The sequence below is a fragment of the Leptopilina heterotoma genome, unplaced genomic scaffold (assembly GCF_015476425.1).
Source record: "Leptopilina heterotoma isolate Lh14 unplaced genomic scaffold, ASM1547642v1 Lhet_77, whole genome shotgun sequence".
In the NCBI taxonomy this organism is placed as follows: domain Eukaryota; kingdom Metazoa; phylum Arthropoda; class Insecta; order Hymenoptera; family Figitidae; genus Leptopilina; species Leptopilina heterotoma.
In genome coordinates this window covers 18287-39520 of record NW_025111177.1, presented here as the reverse complement: position 1 = coordinate 39520, position 21234 = coordinate 18287, and the positions used below count along the sequence as shown (strand labels likewise).

Sequence of the window (21234 nt, the reverse complement as noted above, 5' to 3'; positions counted from 1 at the left end):
GGCTAAATTGTTTATAACCGTTTACACTCTGGACCAACATTTTCTCCACAAACATATTCCAACTCTGAGAACAAGCTTTCTAAGCTTCTTTATTGTTGTTGTTTTTAGAACAAGCTTCCTAATTATTATTCTAATCGAAAGTTTTGATTAAATGTTTTCACTCATCTTCTAAAACCTATTTACTATTTTTTAAAGTTATGCTACTATTTGGGTACTTTTTTAGATTTCAGCCACTAATAGCTATTTTTTTTTAATTTCCTCTACTTTAAATTGGCTAATACTGGAAAAAAATTGTCGAGGAGCAACAATTTTACTACGTTTTGTGTCTCAATTTGATATCATCAGAAAAACTATGATAATGAAGTACAGATTCACGATGACCGAAATTTTGAAACATCCTATAAGTTTTCTACTTTAAGGTGCTGAAAAGAAGGTGTAAAACAGTAGAGACCGAGGGTAGGAAGAAGAGAGCGGGAAAATAACGTTGTGAAAGCGATAAATCCGTGGTGCGATAGCGAAGGAAGTGCCTATAAAGTCTCTCTCTCTCTCTCGGTACAAACTCGCTCCTGACCAAGGACACTGCGCTGTGCCTTCTTCCCCGCACGATACACAGAGGGAAGACCGCTTTTTCAGGGTTAGAGTTCTGGCATAATCCTGGGGATACATCCCTGCGGTGTGCGCCAGTGTATGCCACAAGGAAAATACGGAACTGGATAGGGGTTGTGGCGGAAGTTACGCCCCGAGCATACGATGTATGGTCGGGACCTAAGTTATTTATAGACTCGAGACATCTCCGCACAAGAACCATCCCTCCATAACTCTGCGCGAAAACTTTCAATCTTTTAAACATTTCTTTTATTCAATATTTCTCATCATTTCTTCACATTTCTTCACATTTCTTCACATTTTCTCTCGTTGATATTAAAGAAAAAGAGATTTAGCAGCTTTTTAGCTTTCAGCATTATAGGTCGGGACCCATGTCGGAAAAATTTCTGACAAAACCTAATTTTTTTTTGCATCAATCAAAAACAGATGTTTCAATAGATGCTTCTTCTATTTTTCAAAAGAGGAAAATTTTACCAAAAACCATTTTACCAAATTCGAAACTTGTAGCTATAAAGTTCTCGAGATTACTGTCTGTACACTAAATTTCGTCTAATCAACTAGAATGTTCATTATGTAATGATACTTTTAAGTAATGAGAGTAAATATGAAAGAACCAAGATTAAAGCAATATTTGCTTTTTTCCAATGAGCAGAGTGCAGACCATTTCGCGAATTACCCGAGCAAGTGTAAACGCATCACAAAATTAATGTACCGGACTAGTAGATACCGAATGATTTAGCACTCCTTCTAATGCTCCTCTGCTAATCACCACTTATGCACTTAGGCAGATTCATTTCTACTTTCATAATTGTATATCACGTTATTATATTCAGTTCGGATTTATACCAAACTCAACAAAAACCGATCAAAGTATTTGAAAATCCGAATATGATCCGTAAATGATCGAAGCACTACCAATATTTTCTCATTCACTTTTAGGCAATATTAGGTTAACAATATTAGGTTTCGGTTGCTAATCACTATTTAGGTTACCACATTCGATTATTACCCCGATTACCTAATATTATATGCATTTTTAGATAATATAATATTAGGTTCAGATAATAGATAGGTTTAGGTTACTAAGTACTATTTAGATTACTAGGTTCAACATTTACCTCATTCACCCATTATTATATGCATTTTTACGCAGATAATATTAGTTTACTTTAAAGTGCTAAATATCAAAACTATAGTTCGATCCGTAATAAACCTTAGGTGATCCAAAACTACTTCCCTAAACTCATAGGAAACTCGAAAGTGTCTTCAGGATGTTGGGGGACCATTTGAATTTTACAAGAGGTCATAAATAAAGTTTTGATAGATCCTTGCACCGGTAAATATATGCACAAAGGAAAAGAGAAAACGTTGGACGTGTATGTAATATTTGACTAAGGAAATACAGTAAAGAAAAGGCGATATTGAGGTGGGTCGTGAAAACAAGTTGAATACGACGACGACGACGACTCTCTACCAGAGCATAGAGGTATAAGGTGTGTGTTACTGCAGCAGTCCTTACTTCTGCTATGCGGGCATAGCGAGACATAATAAATTCAGCTAAATCCACCCTCGTAAAAAGTGTGGCGACACCCTCCTTATATCACCTACCCATCCCCAAGGCGCGGCACAGCGCACAAGCCCAGAAAAGATTCCGGTTCGCTGTGATAAAGATAACAACTTTTTTTTTCTAGAAATCTATCGTACTTCTTTGACCCAAATAACCCACTTTATATTTAAGGATAAAGGGAACTGTTTTTTTTTGGGTTTAATTCATGTGTTTATGAATATTTTTACGGATTATGATTAATGTGACTATCTGTATTATTAAACCGTCTTTAGTTTAGATCATCTTTAGTTTTGACAATGTTTAGTTTAAACCATCTTTAGTTTAGAGCATCTTTAGTTTTGACAATCGTTAGTACTGACCATCTTTAGTTTAGATCATCTTTAGTTTTGACCATCTTTAATTTTGACTTTAGACCATCTTTTACAGAAGGAATCCTACAAAAAGTAAATATTATTTTCAGTTTACTTTTGACTGTAGCATCCGTTATTTTTAAGTACATCATCAGAGATGGAACCCTACAAAAAGTAAGTATTACTTTAGTCCCCTTTTGACTGTAGCATCCGTTATTTTTAAGTACATCATCAGAAATACAACAATTCAAAAAGAAATCCTACTTTCAGTTCGCTTGTGACTTTTTTACCATCTGTTATTTTTTACTACATCATCAGAAACAAAACTCTGCAAAAGTAAATCCTACTTTCAGTTCACTTTTGACTATTTTAGCATCCGTTAATTTCGACTACATCATCAGAAACAAAACGCTTCAAAATTAAATTCTACTTTCAGTCGCAACTATTGACTTTAACATCCGTTATTTTTAGGTACATCCTTAGAGATACAACTGTACAAAAATAATTTCTATTTTTAGTCGACTTTTGACTGTAGCATCCGTTATTTTTAAGTACATCATCAGAAACACAACTATTCAAAAAGAAATCCTACTTTCAGTACACTTTTGACTATTTTACCATCCGTTATTTTTGACTACATCATCAGAAATAAAACTCTGCAAAAGTAAATCCTACTTTCAGTTCACTTTTGATTTTTTTAGCATCCGTTATTTTTTAGGTAGGTACATCATCAGAGACACAACATAGATTCCTCAACAGAAAGTATTGACTTTCCGTTTTTTTAATACTTTCCGTTTTTACCCACTTTGGTGGATAAAATATCCAGCAATGTGGATAAAAACGGAAAGTACGAGAGGTAAAGTTGTGAAAATGGGAGCAAATGCACAGGAAGAGTAGAAACGGTCGATAAGAGAGAAATTGCGCTTCAACTTACCTGGGGTGAATAGCGCAACCATGCTGTCCGACGGGGTAGTTCGCTGGGGGTGGTGTGCCATGCAACTCATGTCTGAGGGTTGGATTTTGTGAGTGACTATGCGAGTGGTTCAGGGAGACTCGAAGAGTTCCCGGCAGATGGCGATACGGTGTCGTCTGTTCGCTGAAACAGAAATATTAAAAGAGCGATTTCAATTTTGCGTCACAAAAAAAATTTTTTTTTTATCATCATCAAATTCTTCCACCTCACTAATCTTTGAAAATTGGTTTAGGTATATGTACATTTCACCGCGGAGTATTTACTGCTCTTGTTATATTTATTTATGCACATGTACTCGTATTTACTGCAACACATATATTCGTACTTATTTATTCACATATACTTGTACTTATTTATTCACAAGTACAGTCTAAATCCGAATATGTGAAATTTCACATGTGAAGTGTTACAAGTCGTTCTCTCGGTTAATAAGTGTATGTACTCTTATATAAATAAGTGAATCTCTCGCTTATTCTAAGTATGACGTTTCACATATAAGAACTTATTCACTTATTAAAATTAAAGTATAATAATTATTAAATTAAATTCACTTATAAGTGTACATGCGCTTAATGAACGAAGAAGCGACATGCAACTTTCATATAAGTGGATTTACAGATCTAGAGTTTTTTTATGCACATGTACTTATATTACATGCATTTTTGCGCATAAAATAGTGTAATATATGTATATGTGCGCAAAAATGATTTTATGTGCAAAAATACGTGTAATATAAGTATATGTGCATAAAATCAGGTAAAATAATTGTACATGTGCATAAATACGTGTAATATAAGAATATGCGCATAAAATCGAGGATATTAAGCACATGTGCTTAAATACGTATGTAATATGCATACATTTATGCACATGTGCTTAAATACGTATGTAATATGCATACATTTATGCACATGTACTTATATTATGCGTATGTTTATGCACATGTACCTATATTATGCGTATATTTATGCACATGTACTTATATTATGCGTATGTTTGTGCACATATACTTATATTATACGTATTTATGCACATATACAACTATACCACTAGATTTTATGCACATATAGAATTATATTACTAGATTTGATGCACATATACAATAATATTACTAGTTTTCATGCACATATGCTTATATTACACGATTTTACGCGCACATGTACTTATATTACGTGTATTTAAGCACATATACTTACATTATAAATATCTACATACATTTTTATATATTTTTATGTATTTTTATGTATTTTTATGCATTTTTATGCATTTTTCTGCATTTTTATATTCAAAAATCAAATACAAAAAATAAATTTTCAATGCACATGAAAAACATGTCACAGATTTCTTTATATTTAATCTCGTGTTTCTGTTCGCTTTGTAAATACACCGGTGTGTTTATCAATGAAACGTACACATTTCCTTGATCAAATTTACTTTTCATCATCGTTGAAAATAACTTGTAAAAACTACTTCCCTATCTTATTATATATGAGTCACAGGGGAGTAATCTCATAGCCTAAAAGGTGTTCTTATTTTTATCAAATATACTTGACTACCAAGCACGAAAGTATGCCATCGATAAATTTTTTACACAATTTCGTTTTTCGTCTCAGCGAGATATGTAAATATATATATTCGACTAAAATATTGAAAAAAACCTGTCTGATAAGGAAAAGAAAAATTTATCAACGGTAAAAAATATGTCAAATTAAATAAGAGACTTTGCAATCGTTTATTTATTATTGAAAAAATAATTGTACTCTACAATCTGTACCAAAATAATTTATAATAATAATAATAAAAATAATAGTAATAATGATGATGTTAATATTATTAATAAAAAGAATAATAAATAAAATATCTTCTTCAAATGCGGAATATGATTTTTAATACACGGCATAAATTGCTAACGCTCTCGTATAAAGGGTGGATTCACCTGTAGATAATTACGCTTGGAACCATCGTAACTTCCGGTTTAACGTTCTAGGCCATAATAGGAGTAACGAAATTTTACGAGCAAACGAAAATATACACCTACAATTTTTGAGTAGCTATGAAAAAGTAAGACAATTATTATCCTTATACCGTTGGACAATAATTACTATACTTTTCTAATAATAAACGCCAACAACCTATTAATTTCTTCACAGTTTTTCTAAGAATATCAAAATTGAGACAAAAAACGAATTAAAAGTGTTGCCTCGAAACAATTTTGATTCAACCTTTTAATTCCTTTACAGTTTTTCCAAGGATATCAAAATTGAGACAAAAAATGAATCAAAAGTGTTGCCTCCGCAACTCTTTTGATTTAACATCCTTAGAAAAAATCCGTTTCTTTTGTTCTCTTTCCTTTTTTTTTACATCGGAAAATATTTCTTGAATTCAAGAGATAATTCTCTTGAATTTAAGAATTATTTCCGGAAAAACACTTGTGCTTGAAAAACTATAAAGAAAGATGTAGCAGGTGAATAAATAATGACCATTCCCTCATTTCCTTATCTACAGTTTGGTTTGTTTTTTTTTTTCGTCTGAATTCAGGATTTACTCGAGTGCGAAGGTTTTGGACACCTGGAATTATGGGGGTGACAGTATCACTATTCCAGCAGACATGCACTGTTGATACAACTTCCGGTCCCACGACCTTGAAATTATATATACGTATAAAAGAGACACAAAAATAAAAACGAATCGCCCCACAAAAAAGATTAGCATTAGAAAATTAACATCGAAATTTCATACTAAAACGCATTAATTTAATTTTCATTGTTCAACACGTGTTATGAATTCATTATGAAAAGTTGAGTTTTACCGGTTCCCTTAGGTACTCTGAATATTGCTTATATTTCTCGAAACTAGTTTTGCTTTCAAGAGCTAAATTCTGAGGAGTTAAGTTTTTTTTTTAAATTTGTTTTAAAAATAGAAGTCGAATTATAAGAGTATTTTATTAAAAAATACTGAAAGTAGATATGGTCAGGAAAATCAGGGAAAAATTAGAAATTTTTAAAAACAGTACAGAATTTCAATTAATTTCAAAAATTTTAACAAAATCACTCTTAAAATTCAATTATTTTCAAATAATAAATTTTTTTACGGAAATTCAATTATTTTTACATATATGATACGATGTTTCATGATGAATTCAATTAATTTAAAAAATTTAACTATAATTGGTGGTAAAAATTCAATTATTTTTATAAATAATAACACTCATCGCGGAAATTTCAATTATTCTTAAAAATTTTATTGAAATTATTTAACAAAATTCAATTATTTTTAATAATTTTGATGAAATTCTTTATTAAAATTCAATTATTTTCATAAATAATTAAACTCATTGCAGAATTTTTAATTATTTAATTAATAGAATTCTCGTAGAATTTTCTAATAAAAATTGATTTAAAAATTAATTTTAGTTAAATTTTGTTTATAGAAGAATTTTAGGTAAAGATATATTAAAAAACATTTAATTTTGGAGAAGTTACAAACGATTGCAAAAATCCAATTATTTTCACAAGTATAATAAAATTATTCACAAAAATTCAATTATTGTCAAAAATTTTTAAAAATTCTCATCAAAAATTCAATTATTTTTATAAATAATAAAATTCTTCTCCGAAATTCAATTATTTTCTAAAGTTTTAATAAAATTCTACAAAAGAATTCAATTATCTTGATAAATAACAAAATTCTTTCCAGAAATGCAATTATTTTCAATTTTTCAGGAATTTTAATTAAATTCTTTGTAAAATTCAATTATTTTCGAAAGTTGTAATTGTAAGAAATATTTGAATTATTGTTCATCGATTAAGTGCTTTATCGATAAATCGTTTATATCATAAACCGAAGTATAGGTGGCGTCTTTGTTGTACCCCTTTGCCTCAGTTCTCTTAGAGAAGCCTTCGCGCTATGTCGTGTATATTTATCGCTAATTTAATTTGTTTTATAATAAAGAGATAATTCGTGTTCCAATAATAATACTGTGTTTTCTGATGCTTCCCTAAATCCTCTGACAGGTTATGGGCCCAGCATAGTATTGAAAACGGTAGACGTATCGGTGTGTTGTATCGAATCGTGAACGCGTGCTTTTGTGATAAAATAAAAAAATGGCCGCCATGCAAGGTTTTGCCAGCGTCGAGAAATTGACTGAACAGAACTACGAGATATGGACAATACAAATGAGAAGTGTACTAGTGTATAACGAATTGTGGTCATACGTTGATGGCACAGAAGCGAGAACTGTGGAAAATGCGGCTGAGTGGACCAAGAAAGACTCAAAAGCTTTGGCGTTGATAAATTTGTGTGTGTCAAGCAAACAGTTGAATCATGTAAAAAGGGCGACAACATCTACGGAAGCGTGGGACGCGTTGAAAAACGTTTTTCAATCTCGAGGTCCTGTGAGGAAAGCAGCGCTATATAAACAACTCCTAAGAATGGAAAAGAAGCCAGATATTTCGATTTCTGAATATGTGTCGGTTTTCACACAACAAGCGGAGAAACTAGAAGATGCAGGTATTAAAATACCGGAAGAACTGTTGTCGATAATGCTGTTAAGTTCGTTACCGGCCGATTTCGAAAATTTCTGTGTTGCCATTGAATCTAGAGACAATATACCGACGTTAGATAACCTAAAAATAAAAATAATAGAAGAAGACGCGAGGCAATGTGATCGAGATATAAAGTCAATTACAGAAGAGAAAAAGAATGACGCATTATTTACGAAAAGCCATAATCAAAAGCCGAAAGATTTTTCCAAAAATTCAAGTAATTATCGAGCGAAAGGATCGTCTCAAAAGTTCAAGGGAAATTGTAACAAATGTGGTAAATATGGACATAAAAGTCGGGACTGTTGGACAAAAACAAAAAGTGAATCAAATCAATTATGTGATGCAATGACAGCGGTCGCGTGTAATGTCGGACATGTCGAGAAATCAAATGTTTGGTATTTAGATAGTGGTGCCACACGGCATATGTGTAACGATAATACCAAATTTAGTGAATTGGATCAAAGTGAAAAATTTAAAGTATACACAGCGGATAAGCATTTTGTAGAATCAGTGGGAACCGGTGAGGTGAAGTTAAATAATATGATTGATAAGTATACTGAGAATCAAGTGAAATTAAAGAACGCATTATTTGTGCCTGATCTTCGGAACAATCTTTTATCTGTTTCTAGTGTAACAGAAAATAACTATACTGTGACTTTCTCGAAAGATTGTGCGACAGTGAATCGGCAAGATGGTTCCGTGGCCCTTACTGCAATGAAACGTGGTCAATTGTATATTGTGAACGAGAAGCACAAAAACGAAGCACTCACTTGTGAAAAAGGTAATTCAGAAATATTCAAGTGGCATCAGAGGTATGGACATTTAAATTTCTGTGATCTAAAGAAAATGGTGAATGACGATATAGTGATTGGAATGAAATTTGCTTCGAAATCTCAAGACCTAGTTTGTGACGTTTGTGCTAAGTGCAAAATACACGTGAAGCCATTCGACAAGTCAGTTACTCGCGAAAAGGAAAAACTGGCTTTAGTGCATTCGGACATTTGTGGGCCGATAAAAACTCAATCGCTCGGTGGTGCAAAGTATTTTGTCACCTTTATCGATGACGCGACCAGGTATACAGAAACTGTAATGCTCAAAAATCGCTCCGACGTTTTGCAAGCGTTTAAGGACTATAAACGTAGAGTTGAAAATCAAACCGGGCAACGAATTAAAAAGCTCAGAACGGATAATGGTACCGAGTATTTATCTAATGCCTTTCAACAATTTTTGACCGACGAGGGAATTGTGCGACAATTAACAGTGGAATACACGCCTCAGCAGAATGGTGTAGCAGAGAGAGCTAATAGGACTTTAGTGGAAATGGCGCGCTGCATTATGCTTGAAGGAAAATTACCGATGTCACTTTGGGCTGAAGCCATAAATACGTCAACTTATTTAAGAAACAGAAGTGCATCGAAATCGCTGAATAATATCACACCTTTAGAAGCATGGTCGCAGAAAAAGCCTTACGTCGGATTTCTGAGAACAATAGGAAGTAAAGTAATCGCATTAAATAAACATAACAAGAATGGAAAATTCCAACCAAAGGGTGAAGAGTATGTTCTCGTTGGATACTCTCAAGAGTCTAAGGCATACAGATTATGGAGGCCTGGAACTAAATCTGTAATCAAAGCTCGAGATGTGAGATTTTTCGAAAATGTTGATTTATCACCAACAACCACCGAAATCGACATTTTGCCAGACAAGATAATCGAATCATTGCAACCCGAACCGAACCAATTCGAAATCGCACACGAAGACGATGGTAATGAATCACCAGAGGAAGATCCTCAAAATCAAGAACGTCGAAATGATAGCCTATTGCGAGCTCCAGGACGTCCAACATTTGAAAGAACCGGCAAGAAAGGAAGGCCACGAAAAATTTATCACACAAAAGAGCGGTCAATTCCAGAGACTGCATCTGAGGTTATCGATCGAAGTGATAGTGAATTATGACTAACAGCTATGAAAAATGAAATTAACACTTTACAGGAAAACAAAACTTGGATACTGGTTCCTCGACCGTCAAATAAACAGATATTGACAAACCGATGGGTTTATAAAACTACGAAAAACGAAAATGGAGAAATAACAAAATATAAAGCGAGACTCGTCGCTAGAGGACACGTTCAAAAATTTGGGATCGACTACGAAGAAGTATTTGCTCCTGTCGCCAGATACGAGATCGTCCGAGCATTACTTGCAGCGTCTGTAAACGAAGAAATGTTTGTGCATCAAATGGATGTGGTAGCAGCTTATGTGCAAGGAAATTTAACCGATGAAGTGTATATGGAACAACCAGAGTTTTGTGTTAGTGCGGAAAACGAGGAAAAAGTGTGCAAACTATTACGACCTTTGTATGGTTTGAAACAAGCAGGTTGTGAGTGGTACAAAAGGTTGGATGAGTTTATCACAAGTGTTGGAGGTAAAAGAACCATAGCAGACCCTTGTGTTTATGTTTTCGGTAACGGTGATGATCGAGTAATTGTAGTTGTTTACGTTGACGATCTCATTATTTCGTCAAAGAAAATCGAAAAACTACAAAACGTCAAAACGATATTATCTTCGCAATTTAAGATAACAGATCTTGGTCCAATTAAAGAAATTTTAGGAATAAATATAGAACGCGATGGACCAACGGGTAAAATACGTATTTCGCAAAAGAAATATATTGATAAATTAATTCAAAACTTTAATATGGATTTGGCGAAGTCAGTTTCAACTCCAATCGAATCAAATTTGAAAATGTCAAAAGAAATGTGTCCTGCTTCGGAAAGCGAGCTTCGCGACATGAAAGAACGTCCTTATAGAGAACTTGTAGGAAGTCTCATTCATTTAGCTAACGCGACACGTCCCGATATCGCTTTTGCCGCGAGCACGCTGAGTAAATTTTGTTCGAATCCGGGTAACAGTCACTGGGAAATTGCCAAACGCGTGTTACGATATTTAAAACAGACATCGGATTATGGAATAACTTATGTTAAAGACAACGAAAAGATTAAAGCATTCTCTGACTCCGATTGGGCTGGAGATTTAGATGATCGGAAGTCATGTTCGGGTAATGTCATTATGTTCGCGAGCGGGCCAATTAGTTGGCAGTCTAAAAAACAAGCATCTGTAACTTTGTCTACAATGGAAGCCGAATACGTGGCACTTTCGGAAGTGGCACGTGAAACTGTTTACATGCGGCGTCTCTTATTACATATGGGTTTCGGAAAATATGTTGAGTCTCCTGTTAACGTGATGTGTGATAATCAGAGTGCTATTCAACTGTCAAAAAATGCTGTTTTTCACAAGCGCAGTAAACACATTGACATTAGTTTTCATTTCATACGAGAATTGATAGAACGACAAGAAATTGTACTTAGTTATTTGCCAACAGATCAGATGATCGCAGACATTTTAACAAAATCACTGGCTAAATGTAAACATAATAGATTCGTTGAAATGTTAAATTTAAAACAAAAATAATTGTCTCATTGTTTGTTTCATAAAGCACACATCGATAGAGGGAGTGTAAGAAATATTTGAATTATTGTTCATCGATTAAGTGCTTTATCGATAAATCGTTTATATCATAAACCGAAGTATAGGTGGCGTCTTTGTTGTACCCCTTTGCCTCAGTTCTCTTAGAGAAGCCTTCGCGCTATGTCGTGTATATTTATCGCTAATTTAATTTGTTTTATAATAAAGAGATAATTCGTGTTCCAATAATAATACTGTGTTTTCTGATGCTTCCCTAAATCCTCTGACAGTAATAAAATTCTACGAAAGAATTTAATTATCTTGATAAACAACAAAATTATTTTCAGAAATTCAATTATTTTCCGAAAAGTAAGAAACTTTTTTGCAAAATTCAATTATTTTCAAAAATTTGAATGAAATTCTTGTCAAAATTTCAATTGTTTTCAAAAATTGTTGAAAAATTGAAATTGAATTTTACATTTCAATTATTTAAAATAGAATTTGTATATAAGTTTTTACTGGAATTGAATTATTTAAATCACTTTTATAAAATTCTTTCTTAAGAATTCAATTATTTTCATAAATAATAAAAATTTTCACTGCAATTTAAATAGATATTTATAAAATTATAATAAAATTCAATTACTTTCATAAATATTAAAATTCTTCTCAGGAATTCAATTATTTTTTTAAATAATAAATTTCCTTTTGGGAATTCAATTATTTAAAAATTTTTAATAAAATCTTTCGCAAAAATTCAATTTTTTATCATTTTAAATTTAACGAAATTCTTTACAGAAATTCAATTATTTTAGAAAATTTTAATTTGTGTCAATAATTCAATTATTTTCATAAATAATAAAACTTGTGGTATAATTTCAATTATTTTTCTATTTTTCATAGAATTTTAAATAAAATTTTCGAAAAATATTATTTTTAAAAATTGTAATATAATTTTTAATTCGTCGAAAGGATTCAATTATTCAATTATTTTTCACTTATTTTAAATGTTGTTGATAAAATTCTTTATGAGAATTAACTTTTAAGAAACATTCAATTATTTATTTTTAAATAATTCAAATTCTCGTAGAATTTTCTAATAAAAATTGATTTTCATTTTATAAAAATGAATTTCAGTTAAAATCTATATTAATTTTAGATAACAATTGAATATTAAAAGTATTATAGCGTGAATTTTTAGAAATAATAATTGAATTTTGAGAAGATTTCAAATTAAAATCTTTGAAAATCTGAATTTTTCATACTTTTAACTAACAATTGTGTAGAATTAATTTTTTTTGAATTGAAGAAATTTTAATTATTTCTTTTTTAGAAAACAAAGTTTTCAAAGTGAGACCGCATTAACATCTGCACAGCAATTATTGAAATTATCTGAAAAATGTCCGAATAACTGAATAAGAAGAGTGTACAGAAATAGAATAACAAACATATATAGGTACGTGAATACACGTTTTTGTTAGATAAGAATAATGAAAATAATGTATTATTGAGTACAAGTCCTTCAGGTTTCTAAACAATGGAGCAATAGGAGTGAAAAGTCGCGTGCCATTCATGTGCACAAAGAGACACTTTTGAATTTACACATTGTGCCAAAGAAGTTGCTCATATACGTGGGCAAGACAAATTTCCAACACATTTAAAGGGACACAAGTGTGCTCATATTGCAGCACTGTCTATAGTGTGTACTTTATGTACAGTACTCGGTGCGGAGTGCGGACGAGACTAAGGAGGGCATTGGCTCCAAAGACAGATGCTTCAATGCTTTGAAAAATCACCGCGCACCGCACGTACTATCTCGAATAATCCCGTAGGTACTATTTTAAATATCCGAAAAGCTAAACAAAGAAGAAGAAGAAGAAGAGACTCGACTTTCTTTTCTTTGCATTGCGATGCACGTTCTTCTTCTAAATTTATATTGCTGCAAGGGGAAAACTAAATTAGTGGGAAAGACGCTTTTACAGAATTAGAACAACTGCAGAATAAAGGGACAGTAATTTTAAACTTTTTTTCTTCATTTCGAGACAAGTTTAGTATTAGTTTGGTTCTGCACTGAGTACTAGTTAAATACTACATATAACACTATAGTTTTAGTATCACAATTAGTACTAAATTTGGTACAAAGCTTAGTACTAGACTTAGTAATAAAGTTAGTACTAAACTTACTACTAAACTTAGTACTGAACATATCGTACTAAACTTAGTACTAAACTTATTACTAAACTTAGTACTGAAGATATAGTACTAAACTTACTACTAAACTTAGTACTAAATTTAGTAATAAACTTAGTACTAAATTTAGTACTAAACTTGTTAGTACTAAATTTAGTACTAAACTTGGTACTAAACTTAGTACTAAACTTGGTACTGAACTTGGTACTAAACTTAGTACTAAACTTATTACTTAACTTAGTACTGAAGATATAGTACTAAACTTACTACTAAACTTAGTACTAAATTTAGTTCTAAACTTAGTACTAAATTTAGTACTAAACTTAGTACTAAACTTGGTACTAAACTTAGTACTAAATTTAGTACTAAACTTGGTACTAAACTTAGTACTAAATATAGTACTAAACTTGGTACTAAACTTAGTACTAAACTTGGTACTAAACTTAGTACTAGGCTTAGTACTAAACTTACTACTAAACTTATTTCGAAATTAAAAAAGTGTCAAATTATTCATTTAACAAACATTGGAAATTATAAATTTATAATTATGTACAATACTGCCACAAAAAATTTTAATTTGTTTTTTTCCTGATTTCCAGTCAAAATTTTTACTTTCGCCCTAAAGAATTTTAAGAATATTCTGATTCACTCTAAAAATTATTAGATACTCAAGAGAACGTTTTATTATTCCAAAAACATTCAATTATTTCTGAAAATTTATCTTATAATGCTTCTAATATTCAACTATTATTTAAAACTTTTAACTGAAATTCCTTTCTATAACGCAATTTTTGTTAAAAAACAACTTTTAAAAAATTCAATTATTTAAATACAAAAATAAATAAGAAATTAAATGTTTCTTAAAATTGAATTCATATAGAGAATTTTTATCTCCTATTTTATTATTTATACATAAAATCATTTTTATCAATTTTTTTTTACCTTTGAATAATTAAATTCTTTCGACGAATTTAACTAAAATTTTAAAAAATAATTTCATTTTTCGAGAAATTTATTTAAAACTGTATTAAAAATGATTGAAATTATTTATATGAAATTAATTAAATTCTTGCGAAGAATTTTATTAAAACATTTGAATATAATTGTATTCCAGTGAAAAGTTTTATTATTTTTGAAAATAATTAAATTCTTGCAAAGGATTTTATAAAAAAATATTTATAATTATTGTATATTAAATTTTTTTCGAAAAATTTTGTGCGATTTCTATTTTCTTGATTGAATTCCGGGGAATTTTTTAATTATTTATGAAAATAATTGAATTCTTTTTCACAATTTTTTTTTAAATTGTACTGAAAATAATTGAATTCCAACGAAAAATGTTGATATTTATTTTTATTTATCTATTTTTTTATTTATTTATTTATTTATGAAAATATTTGACTTCTTGTGAAGAATTTTATTAAACATTCTTGAAAATAATTAAATACTTGCGACTAATTTTATTAAAATTTGTAAAATAAATGAATTTTATCTTCGAATTTTGTAAAAGATTAAAAAATAATGTAATTCTTTATACATGAATTTCATTAAAATTGTATTGAAAATAAATAAATCCCTGCAAAAAATTATTATTTATGAAAATAATTGAATTCTTGTAAAGAATTTTATTATTTATGAAAATAATTGAATTTCAGTCAAGAATTTTATTAAAATTTTAAAAAATAATTGAATTCCAGAGTGTAAAGTTTTATATTTTTGAAAATAATGAAATTCTGGCAAAGAATTTTATAAAAAAAAAATTTATATACGAAATTTTTTTTGAAAAACCTTTTTGCAAATTCTATTTTAAATGATTGAATTTCTGTGAATTTTTTTTATTTATAAAAATAATCGAATTCTTTTAGGAAATTTTTTAAAAATTGTATTGAAAATAATTGAATTACAAACAAAAATTTTATTATTAATGAAAATATTTGAATTCTTGTGCAGAATTTTATGAAACAGTTTTAAAAATAATTAATTACTTGCGACTAATTTTATTAAAATTTTTGAAAATAATTGAATTCCATTTTCGAAATTTTGTAAAAAAAAATTTAAAAAGTAATGAAAGTTCTTTTTGAGGAATTTTATTAAAATGTTATTGAAAATAAATAAATTCCTGCAAAAAGTTATTATTTACGAAAATAATTGAATTCTTGTGAAGAATTTTATTAAAATTTTTGAAAATAATTGAATTTTTGGGAAGAATTTTATTATTTACAAAGATAATTGAATTCTTGGGGAGAATTTTATTAAAATTTTTTGAAAGTAATTGAATTTAGGCGAAGAATTTTATTATTTTCGAAAATAATTGAATTCTTGTGATGAATATTGATATTTATGAAAATAATTGAACTTTGCGAAGAATTTTATTAAAATTTATTTAAAATTTTATTATTTTCGAAATTAATTGAATTCTTGTGATGAATATTGTTATTTATGAATATAATTGAACTTTGCGAAGGAATTTATTAAAATTCCTGATAATAATTGAATTTTTGGGAATAATTTAGTTATTTATAGAGATAATTGAATTTATTAAAGTTAAAATTTAAGTTAAAAGTTATTTAAGTTAAAATTTTTAAAATAATATTAAATATATATTAAAAAATTCAACTAATTTCAACAGAATTGTTAATTAAAAGTATGACACGAAAATTTAGTACATTTTCTTATGAATTCTAAAAATTTAATTTGTTTTCTCTAGTTTTAATAAAATTCCCGCACTTTTCCTTCATATTTCTCTGATCAATTCCACTTTTTTTTTTACTTTTTTTTCGAAATTTCCTTATTTTCCTGACCTATAGCAACCTTGATGTATAAATTGTAAGTTGTAAATTTAATTCAACCATGAATTCTTCAATTGTAATTAGAAAAAAAGTGTAAAAAGCTTTTGATTCATAATTACGGGCGCATTTATCCAATTATAAATTGCATACTACAAACAGCGACTGCAGAAAGGACAATTAACTTTCTTTTTGTTGAGCATTTAATAAGCATTCTGTTCCAAGTGCCATTCGTTTTACGGAATTTATTCTTTTTTTTTTGTTTACTTTCTCGCCGAAAGATATATTTCGAAAAGTTATAATAACTTTCCTTGAAAATATGCCTCAGGTTCAGAAGCATCTTGACTTTAAATTTATTTCGTTTCTTTGGAACTGCAATTCAAATTCCTTCTTTGAAATTTCAATTCGAATCCATTTCCTTTTCAATCCATTTCGAAATTTCAAAAATAATTTATTTCTTTAAAATTTCAATTCGAATTCACTTCCTTGAGGCTTCAATTCAAATTCCTTTCTATGAAATTTCAGTTCGAATTCGTTTCCTTAAAGTTTCAATTCAAATCCCTTTCTTTGAGATTTCAATTCGAATCTATTTCCTTGAAGTTTCAATTCAAATTCCTTCCTTTGGGATTTCAATTCGAATCCATTTTCTTGAAATTTCAAATCAAATTTCTTCCCTTAAAATTTCAATTCGAACTCATTTCCTTGAAGTTTAAAATCAAATTTCTTTCTTTGAATTTTTATTTCGAATCCGTTTCCCTGAAGTTTCAATTGAAATTCACTTCTTCGAAATCAAGTGAATGAAACGAAATGAAATTAAATAAAACGAAACGATATGAAATGAATCGAAAAGGAATGAAACGAAGTGAAATGAATCCGAAAAAATTCGAACCAAAACTAAAAATAATTCAGCATCACAACAACAATGCACCACATAGCAGAATAAGAAACTGAATGAAATGTACCTTTCAAGGTTGCTGGATTTAAAACTGACCATAGCACAGGTGCAAATATTTCCCACACATGACGAGACGAACAGCACAAATCACACAAAACTAAAGCACATGAGAAATGACACCACTTTTAAGATGTAAATCTTCATAATATATTATAGACTGGCATTCTATTCCATATGATTCACCTCTCCACTGTATACACATATATATTTAAAAGTATTCACAAACACAAACACACATTCACTCACGCACAGTTACACATTTTTATTCGTGTTACCTGTTTGACCAGGTTGGTATAATACGTGAGAGAAGAAAAAAAAATCACCACACGAGAAAGAAGCCACTGCAAGGCAGCAGACATCCGCCACGATGCGCGTTTCCGAAGAGACTGAAGCAGCCACGTTTCGTGTTCAGTTTACCTCTACTCCACTACTATTTTCAATATCCAGCCAAACTCGCCCTTTTCTTATGTATGCATGTTGTTTGTATGTCCCTTCGTTTCCCATGACAACAATCGTCCATATTTCTTGCTTTTTTTCTTCTATTTTGAATATTCCCGCTTGGAGATTCGTTCCTTAAATGAATTATAGTTGGGATTTTAGGATGCCAACTAATTTTTAGAGTTTAGAGACTAATAGGAATAGAATTAATTTTTAGGGACTAATTTCTATGTCAGAAATATCAAAAATATGTCAGAATATCTAGGGACTAATTTTTAGAGACTAATTTTTAGAAACTGTAATTTACGTAGTCAAAAACTACTAATTGGTGGCGGAAAAATACTAATTTATTTGCTAAAGTGATTAATTCTGTACCTAATGATAAATCGTCCAAGCGCCCATCCTGCCGGAAGGACGTTCCGAAAAAAAAGCTTTTAAAAAAAGGGAATTAAACTTTTCTTTTCTGGCACTCTTTGGGGTTAAAGTAGACGAAAAGACGAAAAAATCCATATTTTTGACTTTTTAAAATAATAATTTAAACCATTTTTCAAAGCCTTCAAACTTGCTATGTTTTTAAACAGTGAAAAAAACATTTTTTCGTAAATTTAATGTAAAATCCCCAAAAATCAATATTTTTTGACCGGACAAGTCTCTTTCTCTTCAGAAACGTTCAAACAATGAAACCTAATTTTATAATTAAAAAAAAATTCATTTTTAATATTTTTCAGTATATCTGAGTAATACTCAGGCGCGAGTCCCTTCGAAATTGCTCTATAAAATTAATATGGAAGCAGATAAATATAAAACTAAATATATCGTTGGAAAGGTAATGAAACAAGCTTTCAAATGATGTAAATATCGAGTCTTTAAATTTATAAACCTGGGCTAGGTAGTCTCTTAAATAAAGCGAAAAGCGTCCTGCCGGCAGGACCGGGCTTCGTCATTCTGTGACTAAAAATTATGTGAATTTTTGGAACATGTAACTTCTTCAAACTACCCAGCCCTTAGTTTTGAACTTACAAGCTCGATATTTATATGCGCTGAAAGCTTGTTTCGTTACCTTTCCAATGATATATATCATTTTTTATTTATCTGAATCCATGTTAGTTTTCTTCAGTGATTTCGGAGGGACTCACCTGAGTCTTTTTCGTCCTGCCGGAAGGACGTTGGACGATCTATCACTAAACGTTAATAATTAGAATACTGAACTTAACAACAAAAATTAAAAGTTTGAAAGTAGTAGACAAGGTAGTAAAATTAGTAGTTTCTGACTAAAAATTAGTCAAAGAAATACAAATTCACTTGACAAATGAATGCAGGCCTCGGATCGACTTCAAGACGCAAAAATTTAAAATTTAAAACCTTCTGATATTTATTGATTTATAAAAATTACTTCCAAACTTCAATTATTTTCTACAATTTTTAACTAAATTTATTTAAAAATAATTGTAATTTGGTACAATCTTTAAAAATAATTGAAATTTAGTAATATATTTGAAAAATAATTGACATTTGGTAAAAAATTTTTCAAAATAATTGAAATTTTGCTTACACCTTTTAAAAATAATTGAAATTTGAAAAAATCTCTAAAAAATAATTTAAATTTGGTAAAAAATTTTCAGAATAATTGAAATTTGGTGAAAACATTTGAAAATAATTGAAATTTTGGTAAAATCTTTTTAAAATAATTGAAATTTGGTACAATCTTTAAAAATAATTGAAATTTTGTAAAATCTTTTACAAATAATTGAAATTTTGTAGAAAATTTTTCAAAATAATTGAAATTTTGGTAAATCTTTTTAAAATAATTGAAATTTGGAATAATCTCTAAAAAACAATTTAAATTTGGTAGAAAATTTTGCAGAATAATTGAAATTTAATGAAAACTTTTCAAAATAATTGAAACTTTGGTAAAATCTTTTAAAAATAATTAAAATTTTGGTAAAATCTTTTAAAAATAATTGAAATTTGGTATAATCTTTTGAAAATAATTCAAATTTTGTAAAATCTTTTGAAAATAATTGAAATTTTGTAGAAAATTTTTCAAAATAATTGAAATTTTGGTAAATCTTTTTAAAATAATTGAAATTTGGAATAATCTCTGAAAAATAATTTAAATTTGGTAGAAAATTTTGCAAAATAATTGAAATTTGGTGAAAACTTTTCAAAATAATTGAAAATTTGAAAAAATATCTAAAAAAATGATTGAAATTTAGTAAAATCTTTGAAAAATAATTGAAATGTTGTAATAAATTTTTTTTAAAAATTGAAAGATGGCAGAAAATTCTTCAAAATAATTAAAAATTTAGTAAAATATTTTTAAAATAATTGAAATTTCTATAAATCTTTGAAATTTGGAAAAATCTCTAAAAAAATAATAGAAATTTGGTCAAATCGTTTAAAAATAATTGAAATTTAGTAAAAAAGTTTTCAAAAAAATCGAAAATTGGTAAAATCTTTTAAAAATAATTAAAATTTGGTAATAAATTTTTCAAAAAAATTGAAATTTAGTAGAAAAATTTTCAAAGTAATTGAATATTTTAAAAATAATTGAAAAATTTTCTAAAAATACTTTAAATTTGTAAAAAATCTTCTAGAAATAAATGAAATTTGGCAAAAAATTTTTAAAATAATTGAAAGTTGGTAAAATCTTTAAAAAATAATTTCCAAAATATTAAAAATAATTTCCAAAATATTAAAAAATAAAAATAATTCAATTTTTAAAAATTGAAAGAAAATACTTGAAAGAAAACCAATTATTTTCAATTTATTGGATTTCAGAAGATTTCAATTATTCACAATCTTGTTAATTGTATACGTCGAAACTTTCATAATAACTGAGGCCTGTAAATTAATTAATTAATGACGATTAGATATATATTATAACTAACGAGTTTTTGAAAAAATTTTTACCTTATATAAAAAAATTGACTTTAGTGACTTTGATTAAAAATGACTTGTTAAAATTTAAAAAGTATAGTGAAACAATTATATTTCTCTCTAGTTGGAGGAAAATTAAAAATGTCAGCACAAAAAAGGCAATTGAAGAGACCTTGAAAATTGAAAGATATTATCTTTTACGAGTGGCGCTTATTTTGAGCGTAGCTATATACATATATATTCCTCGTGATGCTCGACTTGTATTGTTAAACTTTTTCGTGGTATGTTTGACTGTGAGTACCTACCTGAGACTCATTCGTGAGCATTCGTGAGAGGAGACCATCCCCTTGAAAGTTTTCGAGCCTCTCTTTCGATCTTCGAGGTGAGCACAATGATCGGTGGGAGGAGGAGGAGGGGGGGAAGAGATCGGTTTACCTGCTCTCACTATATTCCCCCGTTCACCTGTAGAACGCGATTTTA

General features: G+C 29.2%; 1 protein-coding gene across 6 annotated transcripts in view; it reads right to left on the bottom strand.

The window, feature by feature from the left end:
* The window catches only part of LOC122510889, a 300548-nt gene extending 282722 nt beyond the window's left edge, over positions 1-17826 (bottom strand). For 2 of the 6 annotated variants that reach the window (XR_006302471.1, XM_043625835.1), the window contains exons 1-2: positions 17444-17735; positions 3458-3619 (exon numbers count right to left, since the gene is read on the bottom strand). Coding sequence is in view for 4 of the 6 variants with exons in the window: in XM_043625835.1 (XP_043481770.1) it covers positions 3458-3619; positions 17444-17475 (194 nt within the window). In the remaining 2 variants the exon portion in view is untranslated. The other 4 variants (XM_043625837.1, XM_043625836.1, XM_043625834.1 and 1 more) reach the window with 3 other exon arrangements.
* Positions 17827-21234: the final 3408 nt, after the last annotated feature.